This window comes from Dinoponera quadriceps, unplaced genomic scaffold (assembly GCF_001313825.1).
Source record: "Dinoponera quadriceps isolate SergipeBrazil2010 unplaced genomic scaffold, ASM131382v1 scaffold2099, whole genome shotgun sequence".
Lineage (NCBI taxonomy): Eukaryota > Metazoa > Arthropoda > Insecta > Hymenoptera > Formicidae > Dinoponera > Dinoponera quadriceps.
Window position 1 is genome coordinate 456,387 of NW_014556157.1, and position 24,655 is coordinate 481,041.

The following is a 24,655-nucleotide window of genomic DNA, read 5'->3' on the forward strand; positions in this document are numbered from 1 at the left end:
TTTTAACTGTTAAATACAATTGAATTCGATATTTCAAACTTCACGTGTTGTGCATTCTGCCAAGTTTAATTTTACAACAGAGTTGGGCGAAAAAAACATATGTCTCAGATCAAAGAATAGTGTCATTAACCGAACATCTTTGCACATACTGACCACCCATTTTAATTAATATCGTGTTGTAAAATTTCGCACTTATCAACACGATACTGCGAGCCGCTTTAATGTCGCTCGTCGACGATAGGAGACGGCACGTGCCGGCCGCCGCACTGTACCGTTCGTCGAGATGATCGCACAGCAGATTACCCGTTGACTAAACTTTGTTACGAGTTCGTGACTATCCGCGTTTGAAACAAAAAACGGTAAAACAGCGCCTATCAATAGTCGTCGCAAGCGAAACGCATGCGGAATGTTTACGTGCGACTGAATCTCGTAGGCTTTCCTAAGCTGTCCCGCCTTGTCCATTATGCGGCAGAAAATTAGCATAAAAATTTTGGTTTACCTTCAGCCCGTGTGGTGCGGTTTATTATACGATGTATTATGTATTGCGTTACAGCATACCATACACAGCTATACAAAGCGCGACGTCACAACGGCGGATGTTCCACTTGGTTTACCTGTCACTCGACGGCGAGGAGACATCGTTGGACTTTAAATTAGACTCGAGTCAGTCTGCCAGCGGACTTTACAGAGCGATCACCGAGAAACACGCGTTTTACAGTTGCGAGACGGTCAGAAGCGCAGTCACCGCGCAGTTTATCCGCGACTTAAAGGTATACCTGGGGGGTGAATTTAGTTTCTATTGCATTGCAAACACCGGAGATCGACGCATGCACGAATCGCGCTTCCATTATTTGAACAAGGTTCGAACAACATATTGAAGATTATATTTAGTTCCTTGTTACTGTCGAGTGTCTAAAGCGATAAATCGATAAACCGATAAACGTCACTGCTGCTTTCTCCAGGGGACAATAATTTCCATCTTCAACGAGGACTCGACATTGGGAAAGAAGTACGTGTTCGACATACGCAGAACCTGCAGGGAGGTCTACGACAATGCGCGACGTGCCCTCTATTGCGAGGCGGCGACCATAGTGCTACCTGAAGAGAACGAAATACTGGATAGGCATGCCTGCGGCGAGTGCGAGAACCCCAAATGCAAGGTAAGATATAGGTGATAAATTTGAAATGATAGCTTTTTCTACACAAGTTGAATGCCGTGGCGGTCACCACAGTGACCGGCAATATTACACTACCGTGGCTCATTAAGTTACATATAAAGTATGAATTGCATCTACCAAATTGTTTGCACAGTTAATAAAACGAGGTAAAACGAGGTAAAAGATATGTATATATGAAATCACATTATTACATACTGTAGAGGAAAAGCATTAAAACACCGACGTACCATTTTGTTTTTGAGCTCTAAGGCCCTGTTGAAGATGGAAAATTAAAATTGATGTGCAAGGATGTGCAAACTAGCAACACTGCATCAAAATATATGACGGTCTTATGAAAATTATTATATATTTCTTTGTCAGTAACTATTTTTTAAAGATGTTTGAGGATTGACGCTTTTAGAAACTCGAAAAGTACTCAATGAAGAAACATTTCATTATAGTGTTTTGGAAAGCTCTCAAGGTCAGCTACAAGAATATGTAATAAAAAATAGAGGATGCCATTTAAAAAAATTGAGGTGACCTTCATGTGACTTTCAAATAATTCTTCAAGGTCAAACCAATGGTACCGTCTTATGGTTCCCTCGAAACCAAACAACTTTTGTCTGAAAAATTTTTCTCTCCCGGGCTTGGTTTTCGAAATATTCGACTGGGTCGATTAAAATGGCCCACCTTGTATATCCTTATATATGTTACCTTTAATCTTACATATTTTTTAAAACTTAAAAAATTTTTTAAAGGAAAGGAATTTTCTGACTTCTTTTCATCTTAAATGAACAAACAAGAAAAAAAAGGAAAAATCAATCACTTAGATAGGTAGGGAAGGGGATATCAACTCTATTCTGTAAAATGATATTTGACAGCAAAGTTCAAGTATGTAAGTTGAAAGATCAATAAATTCAAGTATACAGAACAACCTAACTCTAACTTCTCTTGCATGGTTTAGTGACAGAGGATTGAGATTGGCATAAGATCCAAAGTTTAAACAATTCAATATAATTAGTTTAAACAATTCAAAACTCATAATACCCAGCGAAAAATGAACATCGAATCGGTGTCACAATCGATGTTGTTTCGATGTAATTTCGGTTCTTTCGACGTCAATTCGATGATTTGTCTCTCATTGGGTATAAAATAATATTGTGAAATAAATTACTTGCCGCAGGTTTTTTTACTTTAATTTTCACAAAAAAATAATTCAACAAAAACTTCAACGTAACGAAAAATCAAACGACGCTGACAACCAAACGCGCTTGCAAACGGAAACTGTCACTTCAGCTTTAATTATTATAAACGATGGACGAAATTCATGTTCTGCCCGACAGAGTTCAATATTCTATGACTGAGAAACATGACTCAAAATTACCATGTCTATGTCAGTTTTCCTCTACTGCTTTTCCTCTACTTTTAATATTTCACTTATCAATTCGACTTTTGTGCAATCAATTTAAATCAGCCTAGCAGCCGACGTGTTAAAATAATGAATTGATCTCTGCTGTACAATGGAAAGATTTTTCTCCCGTTGAAATAGACTCGATATCGCGGTAACATCCAGAACAATCTGCCGTAACGGATCGCGTTACATTTCAGGAATCACGAGAATGCCTGGCGAGATTATTGGATGCGATGCTTTGCCGGATCTGCATGGATCGAAGCTTGGACACCGCCTTGTTTCCCTGTGGACATGCTGTAGCCTGTTTGGACTGCGCTCGTCGCTGCGAGCGTTGCCCATTATGCCGGGCCAACATCGACTATTGCCGAACGATATACCTCCCGATCGAGCTGACGCACATTGACAAGCACAATCCCAAGCTATTGTCGGAAACAATCGAGCCTGTATTTAGCAAGCCGCTGGCCGAACAAATAAAGGAACGCATTTTGGGCGGCGAGACGCCGGTGAATAATAACATTTGAGAACGTCGCGTTATGCGCAGACTGGGCGCGTTCGAGAAATTCTTCAGGATTGTTACTTGTCGCGCAGGAAAGGCGTATTGAAGTGTGAAGCAATTTTTTTCTATCTATCTTTTTTTTTATCTTCCCGCCGAGAACGAATCGAGCGCGTCGAAGGCCTTTGATTTCGCGCAATGACGATTTTTTCACATGCAATCCCGTGTACTTTGATATTATTCCGCGTTATTTTATTCCTTTTCATCTTTTTTAGTATTTTTATTTTACTTTTCTTCATTCGCACAAATTTAATTCAATGGAGGAATGATTCGGAGATATACAATGTCAAAATAATTTCCCCTCTTTCGATTGCCGCAGGTAAGCTTTTATCGATATCAGCTAAATAGTTAAACATGCGCTTATGATGTAACACTATTATTGTGCTTGCGCATAGACAGGATTGCAAGTTATTTTACGGTATATTGTTTTGCACAACGTATTTTAACATCGCTTCAGCAGAGATCGATAAAATTATGAAGGAGAACTCTACTTGGTTCTCCGACCAAAGAAATATGCGTTATTCAGTAGTAGTTTTTAAGTACGCCCTTTGAATAATTAACAAACAGGGTGAACGGTCTGAATATGCTAAAATTGAGAAACGATTCGATGGTACTGTGATTAAAGATGATGATCTTGTCGAAGAGATACACAAGAGAGACAAAAATGTCATAGATAAATCCAACGACGGAATCATGGATTACATCGTCGTCTACATAATGATGTTAAAAATAGTCCCTTTAATTCAGCGGCCGAAAAGTGCTATTAGCAGCATGGATCTATAAGAAGAAACAGTGCTGCCAAAGTGTGCGAAAAAAGATGTAATTTGTATTACGACAAGATTCGGCGAGACAAATTTGTGCGTAGATTTTTATTTTTAACTGATGATCGGACCAATATTTTCTTTTATCTTTGTTATTTCATGATCTTTCTCAATACTTTCGTTCCTCTTAGATAGATTATACGCTTTTTTTTGCATACGTTTACTCTGATCTAGATACACTCACAGGTTACTTGGGTCGAGACTTTTATCGAAATCAGTAACCCGACATATTTTTAATACAATACACGTTATTCATTACGCATATGCAGTATCGTTTACAAAATAACTACTACGACAGAGTCACTTCTAATGGATGTTTCAATAAAATGGGATTTGAATCTTATGTAGTAGATGTCGATATTTACTTTAACCGCGTGACATTCAAGAAAAAAATGCAACATATAGAAAAAAAATACATCTAGAATACTAAGTACACTGATTACATTTAATTAAATCGTAGATTATAATGATATGAGCGACACAATGTGGACATCACATTTACATGTATATTATGGATCTATTTTTATCATTATAACGGAACAAGTAGAAATTAAAATGCGTAATCATTGCAGAATTGTTAGCGCAATTTCCTGCGAGTTGTATCCTAATTTTTTGTTGAGGCATCCTACGTAAAGAGGAAACTTCATTACCGTAATATCTGTTTATATATGTACATAAGAAACGAGATAACCCGTACTCGGGTCAAATGAGTAAAAGTCACGAGTTCACCAAATGTCAAATCTGACTTAACATACTATATGCGTACGTCATCCTTCAAGCGAGGCATAATAAAAGCGAAACAACTTAATTGCCTGTGCTTTGCACAACCAAAAGATAATTCGTGGAGTAAAAAAGTCAATGGCATCTCGTGTTCGAGGAAACACAAAGACGGGCCATTTCTGAATAAAAAATAAACCTGTTGAAATTCGAAATACCGACTTTCTTTCTCGATCATTAAGAGAGTCTGACGTTAGCAACGTGGAAAGATAGCCTCTAATGAATTATTTCCAACATCTGCAAATAATATTCTACGAACTTCGTATGCGCAATGAAAGTGAGGATGATAGAGAGTGAAAGGGAGATATATATACAGAGAGTGAGAGAACATGATATGATAATTGTTATAGTCATTCATCAATGCAAACCAGACTTAGTTTATAATTATTTATAAGAAAGCGTATTTACATGCCAATATGTTTAATGCCTTTTTAAGACTCCTCTTGACTTACAGTGTAGCCTTCTCTCTGTTCGAATGTCGGTTTAGTAATCTATACGGTAAGACACTTTGTAGCATCCCTAGATATCGGCACGATAGCGAGGCTGCACTGTTTTTACGAGAGTATCGATTTGAGTGATTTATATTTCTTAGATATTAATGCGAAAATCAATATACGTATATAAGAAGATTATTAAGTTTAAATTATGTAAACGTACGCATGATTCAATGCAACGCTACAATAGACCACTTCAGTCAGAAAGATAAAGTAAAATATATCCGTGGTGTGTAAAACGATCTATCGCGATATTCGCGGGCGGCGATAATTATTTTCGAGAATGACTGTAACTCCAGCATGTTCTTAACAAAATAGTGGTCTGCAGTCGCGCGAATGTGAAAAACAAAACTTTGTACCACACTACCGTGCGTGTCGATAGGTGTAAGATTACTAATAATGACAACAACAATAACACTTATTATATTACGAATAATAATTTTTTGTGATTAAATCTCTGTATAAAACGTATAAGAAAGAATTCAATATATTGTAGCGGATAGAATTGTATGGTAGAAACGGAAGTGACCGAAGAGAGTGTATTTCTAAAAGTTATCATTTGCAAAGAGTATTTTTAAAGTATTTTCAATTATTTTTTAGTATTATATCAGGACACTCCCCCGAGAGACATGGTATAAGAGTACGCGTACACATGAAAATATACCACAACTTAATGAGATATAAATTCTAGCGTTCAATACGATGTCCCGACCTGTTGATTAAATACTGTGAAACAAATCAAAGGCTGGTCATTCTTTATTTAAACAGACCCTAACAACCACTCGTGCCACTCCTTACCGCAATAATCGGCTTTACAAGGGTTGCTCGTTCCGAAATCATACGTTTATCCATTTCACAGATAATAATATTTTGCTTCATTACGAAACGTCTTAGAATTTCATAAGAGACGTCGTTTGTCATGCGTTTCTCACACACGCGTTCCGTTTCCTCGATTCAGCATATATTGCATGTCAGCGCAAAAATTAGCATCATATGGTGAAACGACCGGTTGTCGGCGTGTTTGTAGAAAGCGGTTCCGCGGAAGACGATAGCAAACTACTTTTTCGTACTTACGTGTCGCCAATAAAAGAAGATATAGACGAAATTCCTTCGGGCAGCCTGTTTCATGTCGACGTTACAGTTTCTGTAAAAAATTATTTACATCGCAATTATTGTAAAAAATCGTGATTGAAAACTGAATCGTGAATTAAACGGTCATTAATTAGTAAAATAATATTCCTGAGAATGATTTAGTAATTGCTTAGACAGCACAAAACCTAAAACCGAGACATAAGACGTCTTTAAGACATGTTTAAGGCGTCTTATCGATGTCTTATGTTCCGGTTCTAGGTTTGCACTTAATTATTAGCATTGAAAGTTATAGAACTTGTCGATTAAGATCGCGAAAAGATTAATCCTGCTGTTTCACGAAAATTGATTGTTGAACGTTTATAAAATTGTAGCTAGATATTTCATCATAACATATATGCTCTACATGCTTTCCAGATAGCACAAAGTCTAAAACTGGGACATAAGACGTCTTTAAGACATCTTTAAGATGCTATACAGATATCTTATATCTTGTTTTAAGCTTTGTGCTATCTGAGTAGAGAGTATACGGACATATGTTATGATAAAGTATCTAGTTACAATTTTTTATTTAGAAACTCAATGTTCAATAATATTTTCATGAAACAGTAAGATTAATCTTTTCGCGATATTAAGCGGCAAATTCTGTAATTTTTAATGCTAAATGCAACGAGACGGACAACTAATGATAGTGAAATAAAACTTTAAATCCAGAGGAGAAAAATTTCTCATATATAATTATACATGGAATATGCTCATTGCATTCTCATATATAATTATATATGGAATTATATATGGATATATATATATAATAAAATATAATATATAATTACATCCAATTATATATGGAACATTTTCTTTCGAAGATATAAATAACGACGAATAGCATTTTCGAACCATTTTGATAACATTTGTCTCTTACCAAGTAATATATTCGTGTATTCAATGCTTAATATCTGATTTTCTGATCGCATATTTTCTGCGATATTCGCAGAATATCAATACCAAATAAAATATTAGATTAGACTAAACTATGCTTATATCTATCTTCAAATTGTTCGGCTTAAATTCGATTACAAGTGTCATGGCCGACTTTACTTTCTTCTTTTCTCGTTAACCGTTTCGCTAGGATAGATCTCCCAGCGACAAGTTAAAGATCGCTACCGATCGATAAATTCGATCAGTAGCGATCTTTAACTTGTCGCTGGGAGATCTATCCTAGCGAAACCGGCCATCAATATTCGCAGAAATGCGACGCAATCGAGCGCAATTACGACCATCTCTCGACGGCGTCCGTTACCTCACGACCTACAACCTAATATCCCTCATCTCACACATACACGAGACGCAAGGAGCGATCTTACGTATTCGCAAGGAGAGATTTTAAGAATACGCGAACGCGCGAAGGCATTCTTACCAGCACGACGCATGAAGCTGCGAAATATCGCGCGCCGTTGTTGTTCCGCGAGACTCAGCCGTGCGAGAATCTCCCTTTCCGCGAGGAACGACGGAATTCGAACGCTGCGCTACGCTCCGCATTGGCGGCGGTGGAGTCGCGAGTCGGCGCGGCGCGCATGCGTCCCCGGCCGCTATTGGCCGGCGCGACGGCGCTGTCATATGACGAAGCTGCGTGGCATGATGGGATCGCGGATCGCGATTTTGCAACATGGCGGTGAAGTGAGGCGAAGTCGCGGGTGCTGTGCCATCGGAAAATGTATTTTTCGTAGTCGCCCGTAGCGATCCCGTCGTACCTCGCAGTCACGCGACAGTGAAATACGTGTTCGGGTGGTGTCGGACGGCCGGCGGCGGGTGTAAATATGAGCGGAGCGGCCGGCAGCGCGGCAACCAAGGTGACACCCCGCGGCACCGTGCACTGCTCGGGCACGTATGGCAGGCACTAGCGAGATAAGGGAGCCCAGCTTTTGTCCGTACGAGCCGCGAGTCGCGAGAGCAGCTGCCGCCGTGTGCGGTGAGCCAGCAGCACCGACGAGTAGCAGCGCGATGTTGTGGCCAGCCCTGCCGAACTGTGAGAACGTGAGTGTCGTATTCCCACGGTGTTAAGCTCGCGGTCTTAACGCGGCGAGAGAGAGAGAGAGAGAGAGAGGGCGAGTGAGAGAGAGAGAGAGAGCGAGAGAGAGAGAGAGAGAACGCGAGAAATGGTGGTGCCTGTGCGGCGCGTGTGCCGACGACGACGGCGGCGATAGCGGTGGCTTTTGTGTCGTGGCCCGTAATTTCGGTAGCGGCTCAAGTGCGGATACATCCCGGGACATCCGCGCGCCGCCCGTCTCCTTCTTCCGGCGAGCTTCTTTCTCGTGGCGACGGTGGCGGCGGCGTGGCTCCCGCATACGCCTTCGAGATAAATCCCGACACTGTATGCGCCGGGCGCGTCTCGGCCGAGATCCCCTCGAGAAGGCGAATACGTAACTCTCGTGGGCCGAGCGATCCGCGCGCACCACCATTGTGCCCGAACACGTTTCGTCGATTCTCACCTGCCGGACAGCCGCACTCGGGCAGCACCTCGTCAGCTGCGACACCCGAACTCGTTGTCGTCGAAGGGAGACGACCGTCTCATCCGTGCGCTTCACCCGCATTCCGATGCCCGCCGCTCCTCGCTCTTGATGTTACCGATGTGCGAATGTTTCCTCCTCAAACATGCTCACCCTCATTTTGCACTCGCTTACCGATGTCCGAGAAGTTGATCTCTGGTCGGTCTCGGTAAACGTCGCTGTAACGATGCTCCAATAATACCGCACATGTCCACGGTGGTTAAAGCATCGCGGATGGCACCCCCTCCCCCCCCCCCCCCCCNCATGTACCATGTCGCGAATTTGTCAATGTTCATTGAATGATTCCTTTGAATGGATCCGTTGCTTGTTGACAAACTGTAAAAATACCCGTTCGCCTGTCAACTGCTTCAGCATTTGTACATGGTATCACTTTGTTCTCTCTCTCTCTCTCTCTCTCTCTCTTTCTCTCTCTCTCTCTCCCCTCCTCCATCTCACTTATATGTGTTTGACAATGTAATTTAAATCGGAGGTATCATACGCGTGCAACAAGATTAAAATTTGTAAAATTCCGTTTCGAAATTCTCCTGTGATCTTCATTCATTGACGATAAGTGCCATAAGTTGTACATAACACATCACCTCTGTTGTAACTTGAATTTGCTTTCGCTCGATTGTATACAACATACACTGATATGTGATCTGCTATTTCTATAACAGTGTGTTTATATTTTGTATACTTCTAATTCAATATATGTGTACTATTGGAGGTACTTTTAGATGTTGTGACAGTACCGATAAGAAATATCTCAAATGCGTCGAATGTATATATTTACACACACACAAATATATATATATACACACGTATACATACCCGTAAGTGTATCTGCATTTCAACTAAATTCGAGAGTTACTGGAATATTGCGAATGATTTTTGCATACCTTCCGTGAAATGAGGTCGCAGCTGCACCCAAATAATCTCATTTGCATACAATGAGGTGTTCCAAATGCTTTCAAGTACTTACAGTTTGCGGTGCATTCAATTTTAAAAATACTTAACACACTTGTTGCAATCGTATTCAGCTGAATATCGAATATGTAAAGGAATACATTATATGTTCGTATCTACATTGCTATGAATTCATATCTACATTGCAAGTTCATATCTATATTGCTATGAATAATAATATAAATAGGCATGTAATTTATATCCCGACCCTGAACCAGATATGTACGGTGCCCGTGTGACTTACCTGTAAATTCGTTCTGTACTTTCAGATATACGCGAGAAATAGAAGTTTCATCGGTCACTGTGATTTCTGATCGTGCATGCGTGCCAAACACGAAGATATAAGAGGGCGTTAAGAAGATCCAATGGTTTCCTGACATGATGGAGGGCAAGTTATATGTGAAGAATGAGCCGGGACTTGAAGGGCAATCACTCGCAAATCCTCAGCCCAATCCGTCCGCCGAGGACGGAGTAGGAGCTAGGATTTGCTTCGTCTGCGGCGCCGTCGGCCACAGCGAGCACTATTGGCTACGAGTGAAACCAAGCCCTGGTGGCGCGCCAAACGAACCCTACTTCCCGTTTCTCGAGTCGCACGAGCCGCCGAGCGGCTACCGTGGCGAGGGTGCCAGGACCGGTGCCGTCAAAGCGTGCAGTCTCTGCTACACTTTGCTGCTGCAACAATGGGAGAGCTACGAGCAAGACGCCAGGCCTCACAGTCAGCGTATTTATTGGCTGAAGAGATGCGATGGCGGCCCCTTCACGGGGGCCGAGATGGCACTCCAGGGCGAATACGCCGCGCAGGTCCTGGGTTTGACGAACGATCAAACACCGCAGATGAGAGGGCAGGACGCCCGGCCGGTCGGCATCTCTCCGCGATTGCCACCGAACTCACCCTCGCCGAGAGTCGAGCAAACTAGACCGCCGTCGAATTCGGTCGAATTGCCGAGGCCACACTCGAACACAGCGGAAACGCATAGGCACTTGGAACAAGCGAGGCTCACCATGGAATCTCCCCACCAGAGATTGCACTCACCTCACCAAAGGTTGCAAAGTCCACGGCAGCCCGTCGAAGACACCAGAATATCCAATGAGGCGGCGTTGGATCTGAGACATGCACCTAGGAGCTCACCTGCACCACAACCTACCTTACCACCACAACCGCAAGGTTACGATTTGTTTTTAGTTGTTTTTCAATTATTACGTTAGAAATTCTTCGCTTTTTACATCTCTTTAGTTAAAATATTTGGCAGTTCGAAGATAGTTTCTATGCTGTTGTTCTTATTGTTATTATTTAGACAAAGGATGCCGAAATTCGCAGTTTAGAAAATTTAAAAGAACAAGAGGTAAACGGATAAGTTCAACAATAAAATTCACGATGCCAACTTCAAGTTAAGAGAGGTTCTTCTGGAATAGAAAATACCCGAGCACAGATAAAAGATAAACTTAAAACTGCAACGGAAGAAATAGTTGGGGAAAAACATATTAGACAAAATTATTAGTTTAATGAAGAATGCAGTACAGTCACGAAAAAAACCAAACATATATGAAAATGCAAATTAGTTTCTATGCTGTAATAAACCTGAATTTAAGGCGGTATTTATAGTCAGAATATATATTTAAGACCATCTTAAGTTCATCTTCAGATGTTGTATGAGTTGTTTCACTTGATTATGAAGCATTTAGAGATGAATCTGAGTCAGTCGTAAATATAAGATTTGCCTTAATTTATCCTTGAAATATTCATTGAAAAGAAAAGAAAAAAATATATTTATATTTCCGCACTTCTCTATTAAAAGAGATTTGTTTACTTTTTTTCTTTTTTCTTGTAATTCGATGATTTATATAATAAATCGTTTGGCATTGTCAATAAATTTGCTCAGACAACGATATTGTTACATCAATAAACACCAGTCGATCTTTGAACAAATGTATAGAGTATAATGGGGACGACCGTGCCTCAGAATCTTTCTAATTATTAAATTGACCCGGGCGAGTTTAATTGGATCTTTATCTGAGGTCAACCCACCGTCTTTACTCGTAATTTCAAGGGAATCAAAGAATGTTCTGTTCGTTATACAGAGAAAGCAACGCTCTCAGTTTAGGAATGTATACTTGGCTCGTTACGAAGAATATTTAATGCAGTCGGCGTCATGTATGCTATTCCATTTCCTAGACGGAAAGTTTTACGATTTTTAGCCTCACACGCATAATGCATAAGATTGTAAATCGCAGAAGTAACTCTAGTTATAACAGTAGGCTTTAACTATAATAGTTTCGACCTTACGTGTACATGTCAAAAACTAAAAATTGCGTAACATGGAAAAAATTTCAATCTAGGAAACGGTACAGCATATATGACGCCGACTGTACAAGGATAATTGCGATGCAACACACAACGAATGAAAAACACTTTGCGGGAAACAAGAAAAAAAAAACGATTGTCGCATACGTCTGTATTCTAATACTTCTAACGCCGGATGTTCGCAATATGTACTGACGAAATAGCCGACGCGAAATCGCTAAGTGCTATCTGATAAGAGTAAAAACCGTATTTCACCGCTGTTACTAGTTATCTCCCGTCAGAATGTGTACGCGGTAAATATACGATTCGGGTCGCTATTTACGCTGGCCTTAGTCCTTTCGTGCACCGATGTAAACGTTCGAAAGTAAAGGTTAACAGTTCTGCAGATAAGACCGTGGAAGTCGTTGCAGAACGACGAGCCGACCGTCCGATTCACTTGACGCGCACATCCGATCTGAGGCGCGGCGATTCCATGCTTTTCCTCCTGCTCACGCCGCGGTTCGAGTGTCGAGCTTCGATGACCTTTACAATTTCGATTCGTCCGATCCGATATTCATTAGTCAGCGCGCCCCGCAGATAACCAGGTCGTCGTTTTAAAATGGAACTATTAAAACATTTTGATCGCGTCGTCAACTGCGACTAGAACTCTCTCTCTCTCTCTTTCTCTCTATCCGTTGCTCTGTACTCGTAGCCGATAAACTCGCGAAAAAGTGCAGGCTCTAAGTGGGCCACGTGCGGCGCGGCGCGATGATAATGCCGAAGGCGTGCTAGGAAATGCCCAGTTGTTGTATTCGCGGATTTTACGTCGCCGTCTCGATTCGACAATGACCGCGTGCGATGCATAACCGATCGTCTCTCGCACTTGCAATTGCAGCTATTTATAGCGGTGGATCGTCGTCCAGCGTCGGCACGGACATCTTGGATCTCTCGATGCCGGACAAGAACTCGGCCACGGAGGTCTGTTACGTGTGCGGAGACGAGTTCAAGAGAGGATCCCTCAGTCACATCGCAGCGAAGCCACTGCCAAGCCTGCCGCATCCTTCTGCCAGTCCTCCGCCGTTCTTTCCGTCATTGATGCTTCATCCCAGGCCAAGTAGGAGTCGACCTATGGACAGTGCCGGTCGAGTGCAGGTATATTCCCCGACACAAAGCCGATATTTTCTGATAAATATTATACTCTCTAGATGTTTGAGGTGGAATCTCGTTCAAAACGGGCGAAAAGTGGCAGTGTTTTCACTCGAAGCGACGGTGAAAATACCGCCACTCGAAATCAGCAAGAGTGAACGTTTCACTTAAGTTCTGAGTGAATTCCGATTCTATATGAGCGAATGTTTCAATCGATTGGAAGAGAATATCTTCCTGTGACGATGAAGTTACGTCAAACTCTTCAATTTCGAATGAAAATATTCATTCGACGATTCAGGGTGGAGAATACGAGCGAAAAATCACTCGACTTCGAGTGACTCGGTGGTCGCTCTAACTTTCGAGTGAGATTTTACCCCAGAAATTTGGAGAGTATTCTTATTATCATTGTTATTATTGTTATACACTTGCCGATGCGTGTTTCCGACACGCTTCGTCGCCTCTCTGAAATCAATGTAACAGTTCACGTGTGGATTTTCAGGCCTGCTCAACGTGCCAGAATGACCTTTTATTACAATGGAAAACGTACAAGCAGCGGGGAACACCGCACGGTGAGAGAAACTATATGCTTCGCAAGCGGCAAGCACCTGCGACGGACACAACCACGTTTATCTGCTATACTTGCGCTCTCGAGTACCCTTCATCCAGTATTAGACTTATGTATTGCTGTGCTAATCCCGAGAAGGAGGCGTACTTCCCCTTTATTTGTAATCTGAGACCTCCACAAGGAGCTAGTCCTATTAGTCCTCAGGGAATGGTGCAAGTTTGCTCCATTTGTTATAAAGCTATCCCGCAGAAGCAGCAAGTGTTCGGCGGAGAAAATCACGAAGTGCAGCCAGCCGGGCAGAGTACGGATTTTCGTCAGCAAGGTTAGCTTGATTCTAACGAATATCTGCGAGAGTTTATTTCGCCTTTTATACGGGCGCTTCATCCTGAACGGATTGGACGTGTTCACCGCAGGTCCTTCGCCACGGCCCGCTGTTCCGAAATCTCCAGCTAATTCAGCCGGTAGCGATATTCGCTTCAAGCCATACGACTTAAACAAGTCAACGGTCGCTGCCAACAAGCCGCGCAGCACTACCGCGAAAGCGCCCGCGCCTGGGCAACGAAATTCACCTAGCAACGGCCCCGCGGAAAATGGGACCGTCGTACTTGGCCAAAATTATAGGTGCTATATTTGCGAGAGATTGTATCCACGTACTCACATGGAGTGGTAAGTTTACTCTCTACTTAGCGAAGCCCGCCGAGATCACAGTCGACGTCACTTCACCGCAAGATATCACTGATATCACCTTTTGTCCTCAGGTTATCTACGAGCCCGGAAGGAATGAATTCACACGCCATGCATTTTCCTTGCTTAAGAGGAATGGTACGCACGTCGGAAAATGCCTGCATGGACAGCCACGGTAGGGTATTAGCGTGTAGTCACTGCGTGAATCATCTTGCGCAACAGTGGGAAAGTATGGATGCCGAACGGGTTCCTTTAGAACGCCGCAGGTTAGTACGCCGCGAATTATATTAGCTGTGTACCTCTTAAATGTTGTGCATGCATTACGCGAGTTAATAGCAAAACGAGACGCGTCTTAGTCTCGAGCGAAATGACTTCCGCGATATAATAATTTACGACTCGGTGTTACGCTTTTGCGTACAAAACGATTGACAGCCGTTCACACTCTCCTTTGAGCAATTCAGGTGTGCGTGATTACTCAATTCGAGCAGGCGCCACTTTCATTAACACTTTGCGGGCCGCTGTCACGCTGGCGTGACTTTTGTTCGCCAACGGTTATCGGCCGCTATCACGCTGGCGTGATGGTTTGATCAGGAAACATTGTTTTCAACTGTTTTCCTCTCCCAATTCAACAGACTGTCTATTATTAAAATCTTTTTTCGCGGACGCTTGTTTTGTCAGTTTGAGATTTCGCTACCTTCAGATATAGGAAACTTACGTTAGATATCCCTCAAAATGCCAATACTAATATAATTGGAATAAAAATAGTGTAACAGTTATTTTAGTGCCTTCTTTAATAATAATTATATACCAACTACTTATGTATCGAAAAATTGCGTAAATATCACCGTTGGCGAGCAGTAGAATCTGCGTGAATCTCGCCGGCGGCAGCGTAACGGCGCTTCGATAAATGCGCGGCCCGCAAAGTGTTAAGTTTGCATTCTTATTGAATGCTAGCTTAAACTACCCGGGCTTCTTATATTTACGTCAACATTTGTGGAAATGTGATCAATCGAACAATAACTTTGAAATTAATTCATAGTGATACATAATTAATGTAACCTATATTTTCCTCAGGGTCCTAGAGACAGGGTTGCTACAGACTTGGAAAGCCGGGAAAACTGGGAAAAGTCGTGGAAATTTAAAATGTCAAGAAAAACCTGGAATTTTCAATTTTGCTCACAATTTTCTTAAATGCTCTCAACTGTATTCTTTTTCCCACATTCCTTTATTTTTCGTTGGCCTAAATTTATATTCAGAATTATATTGTTACTAAACTTTTACGTTGTTTCTAATAATAAGGAATTTCAAAATTTATTTTCTGTGGCAACCCTATAGAGAATAACTGTGCAAAATTTGATCTAGGGCAATTAAAAAATGTAGGATCGTGTAAAGAACAGAAATACATTTTATTCTATACATATATAGGTTTAAACTGAAATATATATTATCACAAAGTGTCAAGGAGGTAAAATCAATGGGAGAGGATTGGATGTCTAGGTTTTATGTACCCTATATTTTCCAAGGGGTACTAGAGAGTAGCTATATAAAATTTGGTTCAAATCGGTCAAAGGATGCGTAGGAATATAGAGAACAAACAGATAATATATATCTATGTATATATATATAGATTACGAGACTAATATTATAACGTTCGCGATATTTGTGAAATTTCAGGTACGATATTCCTAGTCCACATCCAAATGGCGACGTGAACCGGTCGATCGCTACGCCGCCGAGCTCCAGCTCGGATCGAACGTTCGGAAGCAATCCGGGCACGTCGAGCAGCTCGATCTATTGTTTCTTGTGCGGTTTACACAGTGACTTGACCCTAGCTCGAGTCTTGTACGGTCGTCCGCAGGGCCGGAACGCGCCGTTTTTTCCGGAACTGTTGCGTCATCAATCTCCGCCGAACGCCGAACAGCTGCGCGACGATGGCTCCGCGCTGGTGTGCACCTTCTGTTATCATTCGCTGTTGGCGCAATGGCGTCGATACGAATCTCTATCCGGTGGTCAGCAAGTGAACGCCGCTGAGCGGCAGTACAACACCCACGACTATTGCTGCTACGTATGCGGCATCACGACGTACCGGAAGCGAGTGCGAGCCTTGCCGGTCAAGGATTTCCCGTTCTTGAGGTATCACAGGCAGCCGGAGAAGAGCCTGCTGCTGGAGAACGGCGACTTTGCCGTGGTCTGCTTGGACTGCTATGAGACCCTACGCACACAAAGTCTCGAGTACGAGAGATGGGGCTTGCCCGTCGAGAAGCGGGAATACAATTGGATCGTGCAGCCTCCGCCGCCCGAGGACAGCCCCGATGCTGCCATAGCCAGGTTACCGTCCGGCGAGAGATCCGAGAAAGTGGTGAGTGCATGTGTAAACAGCCGATGCGTGCGCACGTAATGGACGATAAAGTCTGTTATGCACCAACACGGTCAGGTTACTGCATTTATTTGCTTATCTCCGACAGGTTCCGCCGACTTTAACGGTCAGGCCAGCGCGCAAGAATTGTTCACCAAAGGCTCCCGATAAGAAGATACCGACGAAAATACCGGAGAAAGAACAAGGTAAGTGGCAATCAAATCTCGATTGAAGCGCGCTTGCCGTGCAGTGAATGAGATTTGTGCATATATATATTTAAAAATTTATATATAAATATAATTTTATACATGTATTTTTTATACTTGATATAAGTACCTTCTAGATAGTGATTTAAATATCTTCTTGATTCTTCTCAAGTTCCAGTAAAGAGTGAAAACTGAAAGTCGAGATTATCGAGTTATTTTAGCCTTAGTTTATCATGGACTTGAAGCGTTTTTAAGAGTAAACTCTGCGAGTTTTAAACTTTTCTCGTCTCACTGCACGGTAATGCACCTACCTAGTAGTTCTTAATTAAAGGATCAACAAGAACTCTTGGGAAGTGTTTCCTCCTGACCTGACGTAGTTGAAGTGTACTTCTGCTAGATAATGCTAACTTGACTTACCTAAACCGTACTTTTTAAGTTAAAACGATCCCGCGCTGCGAAATCGCGCGCCGAACGTCTAATTCTCCGTTGAACCCTCACGTTCTAAAACGTCTTTTGGTCGCGCATCTAATTATAGAATCTTGCGCGAATCACACATTGCTGCAAGTGCTGCGGCCGTGCAGCGATCTCTCTCAAGCACCGTGGAAGATTTCTCTCTGTATCGGCTTTTATTAGATTTGCTCAGTTTATCTATGCTAGTATATCTCGCTATCGTTAATCTCCGCTTAAGGACACGCACGCAGCTTCGAGATTTTAGTTTCATGTTTATCATCTTCTGTCCGGGAATTTTCCCCCGTAAAAGCTGAACGCCTGCGTAAGTTCTCACGAGTTTGCCTTATCGATCGTAATATTTGATATGACATCGTAAAACGCGAAGATTACCTTTTCGACGACCAAAGTACACAGTTAGTTCTCGACTTTAATTAATTCGTTGATGATAGCCGTGCATCTTCCGCATTTTCGCACGCCCGGCAGATATTATATCTTCAAAATGAATCCGTCTAAAATAAGGTGGATATTCTAGCGATCGATGGTGAAACGAACATCAACGCCTTTTAATCTTATTTCGCGCGGCACGTTTGAAAAGTTGCAAATATATACATACATACACGCACACACATACATACGTAAAAACACGCACACATCGTATTTGCACAAAGACTCGGCGGGACGGGGAAGGTACGATGGAAGGCGAGCGAGAGGGTGAATGGATGAAACGTGAGAGTGGTGCTCTTAAAAATCCGACAGACAAAAGCGGACTGACGGTGGAGAGCTATCCGAATAGGGTGGTGATGGTTTGCGTTCGAGCGAGTTTTCGTTATCTTTTTCACCTTCCGATTTTCTCTCATTATTCCTCTCTTTCTTTCGCTCGTTTATATTCTTCTTTTTTCCCCTCACCTTTCCACGGATCTTTCCCGATGTCTCGAGTTACGAACAGTAGAATATCCTCCATGGTGAAACGTCTTCCATCGCTCGATTTCGCAAATATCTCTCATACACGCTCGATAATTAAGTCTTCCACTTCGGCGGTTTTTTTTTCCATAGATAACCCAAAGCGGTGCGACCGATTTTATCTTCTGTTCTGGAATCAGTTCTTGGTTATCATCATGGCCAGGCGCTCAATTGTCCTGCACGAAAAAGTATGAGTCGGTCGGAAACACAATGTTAACTAACAATTGGATGTTATCCGATAACAACTATTGAATGCTACGAGTGACATTTTCGATACGTACCGTGCAATTATCCTGATAATTTGACCAATTTCGTCGATCTGGAATATTTTGAGAGCATCGATCATTGTGATTTCTCGGCCACCGAAAGTATCAGTCAATCATAGACGGACGATGATCGACAAAAAATGCCTAAATTTGTTTTCTTTTGCCGGTTATTTTAGTAGTTTCATTCGACGCATAGTTGTTCGTAATCGAGTCATTACGTTTCGAGCCAGCGCGATGCGGAGTACGTGTGTCGCGGCGCTGTTTGTTAATTTGCTGTTTGACCGGTGTTTTTATTACACAAAACATTTCCGATTTTAATGGATGTTTGACAAAATCACCGTAAATATAGCGAGACATATATCCGAGTAAAAATTTAGAATATACTTTAAAATCGCCATTAACAGTCCGTCAACGTTTGATAAATAATCTCTTCGTGAATCTCTGAAATTCATTATTGAATTATTCATTGATAATTCATTATTGGATTATTTTCTGATTACTCATTTTTTTCAACTTATGGTACTAATTTCATACAACAAAAAATATCGATCTAGGCGGTTGAATTACGATCCATGAGTACGTAGTTAATTATGCTCGATCAAAAACCGCAAATAACTTACAGCTGTGAGTACCGACCTAAATATCAAGCACCCGAGATTTGTTTCTCCAGTAATGTTTCCCGAAACGCAAATTTTATCTTGAATCTGCCAACGCCTTTTCACTTCCGTTTCGGCTTGTGCTCTATTGTACCGTACTGACCTCCGGGAGTAGTGGTTATGCAAATGTTCATACGTTCGGGCGTTTCATACTTATTCGTTATTATTACTCGTTTAAATCTTGTCGTTGCGACGCGAAGAGGTAAATTCGCACACGAGAATATCACGCACGATGGCGTATTTCCTTGCCTCTTTAATCCACTGACACGACGCGACCGTGCGTTCGCCCGAGAAAAGCCCTCTCACCGCGAAAGGTTCCCTTGCGGCTTTGTTGCTGTTAGTCTGTAACACTTTCGCGTCGTTCTCTTCCTTTTTCGTCCTGACTTACCGGCGGTGTGCACGCCCCTATAGCGAAGGAAGGCACGTCTCTTCGAGTTTACGCCGTTGGACGCGTGAGACCACCGTGCAAACCTGCCATTTAGGAGTCGTAAACTTGCACTCGAGCAGGCCGTTGAAGTCGCTTTTTTAATCCGGCCAAGACAAGCTGGTAAAAAATATATTAACCAAATGACCTTTCTGTACAGGGTGTCCCAACATCAGGACATTCTCTTTCTTAGCTGCAGATTCTTCAATCGTTTCGGTCTTGATCTATTTCGATAGGGAAAAAACAAATAATTACATCCCAAAAATGTCGTAATTATCTCAAGTGCGCAGAAAATTTATCGCGAAGTAAATAGCACGTTTTTACTTTTTGAAACACTGTTCTACCGTACTGTCTTCTTCCAATTTCGCGCTCCACTTATTTGTGACACGAAATACACCGGAAATCTTGCAGTTTAATATATCAGATGCTTTAATACCACCGGAATCCCTCCTTTTCACCCCTCGCGCATCCAAATGCACGTGCATGGCTCTTCCGAGGCGCTTAAGTATCATTATCGCGGTCATAACGTCCGCTCGTGGAAAATCGTTCTTGATAAAAGGGCGACCGATTCTCTCTCCGATTCCGGATTTCCGTTCCGCGAGACTTTTATACTGCGGTACCCTGTATGAGCGAACAGTATGTCCGCTGTTGTCGAAAAGGCACTTGTGTGTTGTCACGTTCTCAATGTCTATAATTTACCGTGCATTGCCGAAAATTACAACGTACGCAAAATAATGCCATTTTAATTATTTGTAATGCGGACACACCACAGATTTTCATACATTTTTCTGAATAATAGACGCGTTTCTGGCGAACAACTGTGGGCATTGTTTTGTCAAAACCGGAACGAATCTTGCTTCATTGAACTTTAATCGGATGCCGACTTTTCGCAATTTACGAAATTCCCGCTTTAAGCGTGTTAACGATTCACCCCCGCGACGCATTTAACCCTTATCGGACGCTAGCTTTTTATGCGTGATTCTCACTAGGTTGTAGCTGGTTCGGTAAATATGCGAACTTGTCACCTCCTACGTGACGTACGACCGCAGCGACGAAGTATTGTTGTCACGTGAGAGGTGACTTACGACCGATAGGGGTTAAAATCAATACGTTATTAACTTCTTAACATATTTTTGCGGTGCGTGCAAATGCGCTTCGAACTCATCGACTTCTTCGTTCAATTTCGATGGATCTACATTCCCAAGCGTCCGTGACAACGCGTCGTACGAATATCTAAATCCGTGGTAGGAATTCAGCGCGGCTGGCGCGACCGTAAATTGCGACGACGAGAGTTGTCGCGACACGGAGAGTCATGAAAGGGTAAAAAAAGAAAACGTGGAAGTCGTCCGTAACTCCGAGTATCGCGTTCTCTCCGAGACGAGGGGCAAGGCGTGCGAGCGAGCGAGCAAGAGAGAGAGAGAGAGAGAGACGGGGGAGGAAGTGCACGCAAGTATAATACGATCGTCGAGATCAGGAGGTCGATTAAGGTCGGTCGATCTAGCTTAGAAGGTACCGGGGGTGGTTCGAGGTGTCGGGTGGGACTTAGCGGAGGGCTTAGCGGGTGAGAAGCTTGCGCTCGCTCGCGGACGGAGCAAAAGGGGGCGAAGCGAAGGTGGAGTACGTCAGGTGAGGAAGTGTGCAGGGGGTGGAATGGAAGCAGCGACGGTGGCACCGGCAGGTCGGGGGGAGGGGGGGGGGGGTTGAAGGAGAAAGAGCAAACGCCCGCAGCGTGACACCGCATTGCGCCCACTTGCCAACCCGCCCAACACCTAAATTCGAATTAGGGAGCCAGCCCCGTCGTTTCTCGTCAACACGCCTGCCGCCTCTCTCCTCCCGACTCATCCTCACTCCTCCCCTCTGCCTCACCCTCGCTGCCCATCGACCGTCTTCGCGGTAAACGTACGGGGGTGAGATGTCAGCCCTCTCACCCCGTCTGCGTACACAACGTCCATCTGCGACCCTCTTCGAGTCTCTCTTACTTGCGGAGAGAGCAATCAGCGGGGGAGAGCCTGATGTTTGTGTCTGTGTGTGCGCGTGCGCCCACTCGCGTGTTGTATATGTATCCGTGCCGCTCTGTCGTCTTCTTGCCGGAATCGATATCAACGTCATCGACTACCTCTCGCGCGCGCTCCTTATCCCCTCGATAACATGCCGCGTCGGAGCCGCTCGCCCCTTCCCAGTCAGGCACGCGGCCAAAAGGCTCGATTTCGCTCGTCGCCGTCGTGGAATCGGTGCCAAGGCGCGACCCGATCGACCCCGTGGCCTCTCCTCTAGGCATTACGGCACGGGTTTCCGCGTATCCCTCCTTCGGTACTTGTCCGTATCGCGCTTAACGATTTCATTAAGGTAATTGCAGCACGAAACAGGTTTTATAAGAATCCGTTGAGAAACTCCGGACTATATATACGTTTAAATAAGACCTAATTATCGGGGCGCAATTATAAGTAGGTCGATCATTCGGAAGCTGAGATATTCGCAACTAAAGATGACAATTTTTTTTTAGATTTACCATGAATCTAAAAGAACACCTTAAACGAAAGCGATCGTCACTCAACGGTTTCACGACCCTTGTATTTTCTGAATGCACTCATTACCAAACAGACTCTATTTTCACATGGAATATTAGTTTAAGATTTATTCGCGCTAAAATGCTTAATTGCAAAAGATCTGAGGAAAGAAATATAACATGCAATGATGTTTTCGCAAAGAAAATCATTTCCATTATCGCGCCAAAGATTATTATTGCATTATATATGTGCCAAATGCAAGAACAAATGAATTTCCCGTATGGAAATGCATACGTATCGCCGGCAAGATATTAGACATCCTTGAGGGCTCGTCGTTTCCGAATATCAAAAGGTGAAATTGAAACCGAGCGATGTCGCGGTTTCGCGAGCGATTTAATCAGCTATCCGTGGTGCGATACCTGCATTTAGACGGTTCGCGCGAGCGAATGCCACGAATTCACGTACTCTCAACGCCCTCTCTCAACGGAAAATGCTTCTGGCTTGGCGTGTGTTAATAATTAACCACCGACTGTGCCTTGCCCGCGAAGTAGAAGCTCTCCCGGCTCCATGGCTCGTTTCACCTCGAATAAACCTTCCTTCCAGTTAGCTCCCCCTTTCCTTTTCTGCTTTCTCGTACACCCGTTCCTCTTCCTTCCCTTCGCTACGATTCATCTGTCAAAGTCTACTAAGATTCCTTTCACGCAATGATTGCAGCGAACCTTTTTCTATGCGCTTCTATCGGTGTCACCTGTAGCTTACCTGGCAATTAAAAGCAATCTATTCTTTATTGATCTTCTCGACGCTAATCCGCGCAGGTTTGGACGATTACGGAATTTATATTTGGTCTACGATGGAAATATTAATATTCAGGATAACGTGTCTGAATTTGGATGCTTCGTTAAAAAAATTAGCTCGCGTGAAAAATCTTACGGGGATTTATATATTTTAGAAATAATGTATATTTCATCGCTGAGTAATCAGAGAGCTGTGCTTTCATTATTGAGTTAATTACACGACAAATGTTTAAAAATATTGACCGAAACTCTGCCATATAAGACACGAAATTCCTACGATGGTGTTAGTTTCGGCGCGCATTTCCGAGCATTTTTCGCGAAAGAGGAAAAAAAGCAACGATAACATCGGGGTGTGGCAACACATCATTTGATCACGAGGATCAAGCGCGCGAATCGTGCGGCGCACGTCGTGCGCGAAGTCACTCGTTCGACCGCGATAAAAATAATATAGCTTATTAACCCCGTGGGAGGGAACGTCGACGTTACGATGGGACGAGCGAGAGGGTGGCGATCGTGAATGGGGGTCGACGAGGTGGCGAGGGCACGGGACTCGCGCGTTTGTTCGTCGAAGGAACGAGAGAAAAAGAGAGGCACCGAAAGAGGATGAGGGGGAGGGGGGGGGAGGGTAGACCGAGGCACGGGTGGAGGTGGAAGAGAGGATGTCGGGCTCTGGGGTGGATGGAAGAGCGAGGGGAAGTTCCCTGTCGCCGCCACGTATTGATTTTGCCCGACAGACAGTCGGCTGTTGGGCTGTCTGCCTCTCGTAAGCCTAACTCGCCGCTCTGTGTCGTGCAGACCCCAATATACGATCCCGATTCTCCCTCCATTCTTCTCTCTCTCTCTCTCTTTTTTTTTATTTTCCTGCCAACTTGCCCGTGTAGTGGGTGATGATAGGGTCCCAAGCGACGCTTGGACGGCATACTCGGTTCAACACGGAGCTACGGCGACGTCCCATCGTATGTCCTCGAATGACGCTTGAGTGGAAACAATTCGGACTCGAGCGTATTTAAAATTCCCGGAGAACTTCAGCGTCTTTCCGAAAGAAGAAGCTGCCGTCGGGGGGGGGGGGNGGGCTACGGAAGATTTTCCTCTCGCTGCAGTTTTTCGAATATGTAGGTCGGCTCGAGAACTGGAAGCTATGCGCGTAAAAGAAGCCCGCGTAGCTTCTCCTCGGATTTTTTCCCCCCAGAGGCGCGATGTTGAAATTCCTTAAACAGTTTTACGCGCCTAGCGGAGCCGAGCGAAATGCCAGGAGCCAGAATTGCGGAGCCGTTGCATCCGTGTGATTGTCAGTTACGCACGGGAAAGTACAGCTGTCAAGGCTCTTGAAATAACACCACGTTGATGCAACGAAAATTAACAAGAAATGGTGATTCCAATTGGCTCGACTTGAGCAACGAGTTAACATTTCTTTTGCTTGTTGCGATAAATTCTAATTCTAATTCTAATTCTAAATGAATTCGCGCGCTGCTCCATTCTGAACGTTACTGCATGGTCTGCGTACCGAAATTCACTGCCAGTACTAAAAATATATAGTTCATATTAC

The 24,655-nt window shown here is 43.4% G+C and overlaps 2 protein-coding genes and 1 long non-coding RNA gene across 7 annotated transcripts in view; 2 read left to right on the forward strand and 1 right to left on the reverse strand.

The window, feature by feature from the left end:
- LOC106747032 (E3 ubiquitin-protein ligase MYLIP) overlaps positions 1-5,956 on the forward strand; it is a 228,297-nt gene extending 222,341 nt beyond the window's left edge. For all 5 annotated transcript variants that reach the window (XM_014624269.1, XM_014624270.1, XM_014624271.1 and 2 more), the window contains 3 exons: positions 554-770; positions 963-1,160; positions 2,766-5,956. In XM_014624269.1, the coding sequence (XP_014479755.1) occupies positions 554-770; positions 963-1,160; positions 2,766-3,089 (739 nt within the window). In that variant the 3' untranslated portion in view covers positions 3,090-5,956. The remainder of the gene's footprint in view (positions 1-553; positions 771-962; positions 1,161-2,765) is intronic.
- Positions 1-7,802, reverse strand: part of LOC106747034 — a 108,722-nt gene extending 100,920 nt beyond the window's left edge. The window contains exons 1-2 of the long non-coding RNA XR_001374633.1: positions 7,720-7,802; positions 6,288-6,357 (exon numbers count right to left, since the gene is read on the reverse strand). This is a non-coding gene — a long non-coding RNA (uncharacterized LOC106747034). The remainder of the gene's footprint in view (positions 1-6,287; positions 6,358-7,719) is intronic.
- Positions 7,803-7,962: 160 nt separating this feature from the next.
- LOC106747033 overlaps positions 7,963-24,655 on the forward strand; it is a 117,607-nt gene continuing 100,914 nt past the window's right edge. The window contains exons 1-8 of the mRNA XM_014624275.1: positions 7,963-8,336; positions 10,084-10,979; positions 12,991-13,247; positions 13,741-14,128; positions 14,220-14,472; positions 14,565-14,756; positions 16,165-16,849; positions 16,956-17,052. Of these exons, the coding sequence (XP_014479761.1) occupies positions 10,193-10,979; positions 12,991-13,247; positions 13,741-14,128; positions 14,220-14,472; positions 14,565-14,756; positions 16,165-16,849; positions 16,956-17,052 (2,659 nt within the window). The 5' untranslated portion in view covers positions 7,963-8,336; positions 10,084-10,192. The remainder of the gene's footprint in view (positions 8,337-10,083; positions 10,980-12,990; positions 13,248-13,740; positions 14,129-14,219; positions 14,473-14,564; positions 14,757-16,164; positions 16,850-16,955; positions 17,053-24,655) is intronic.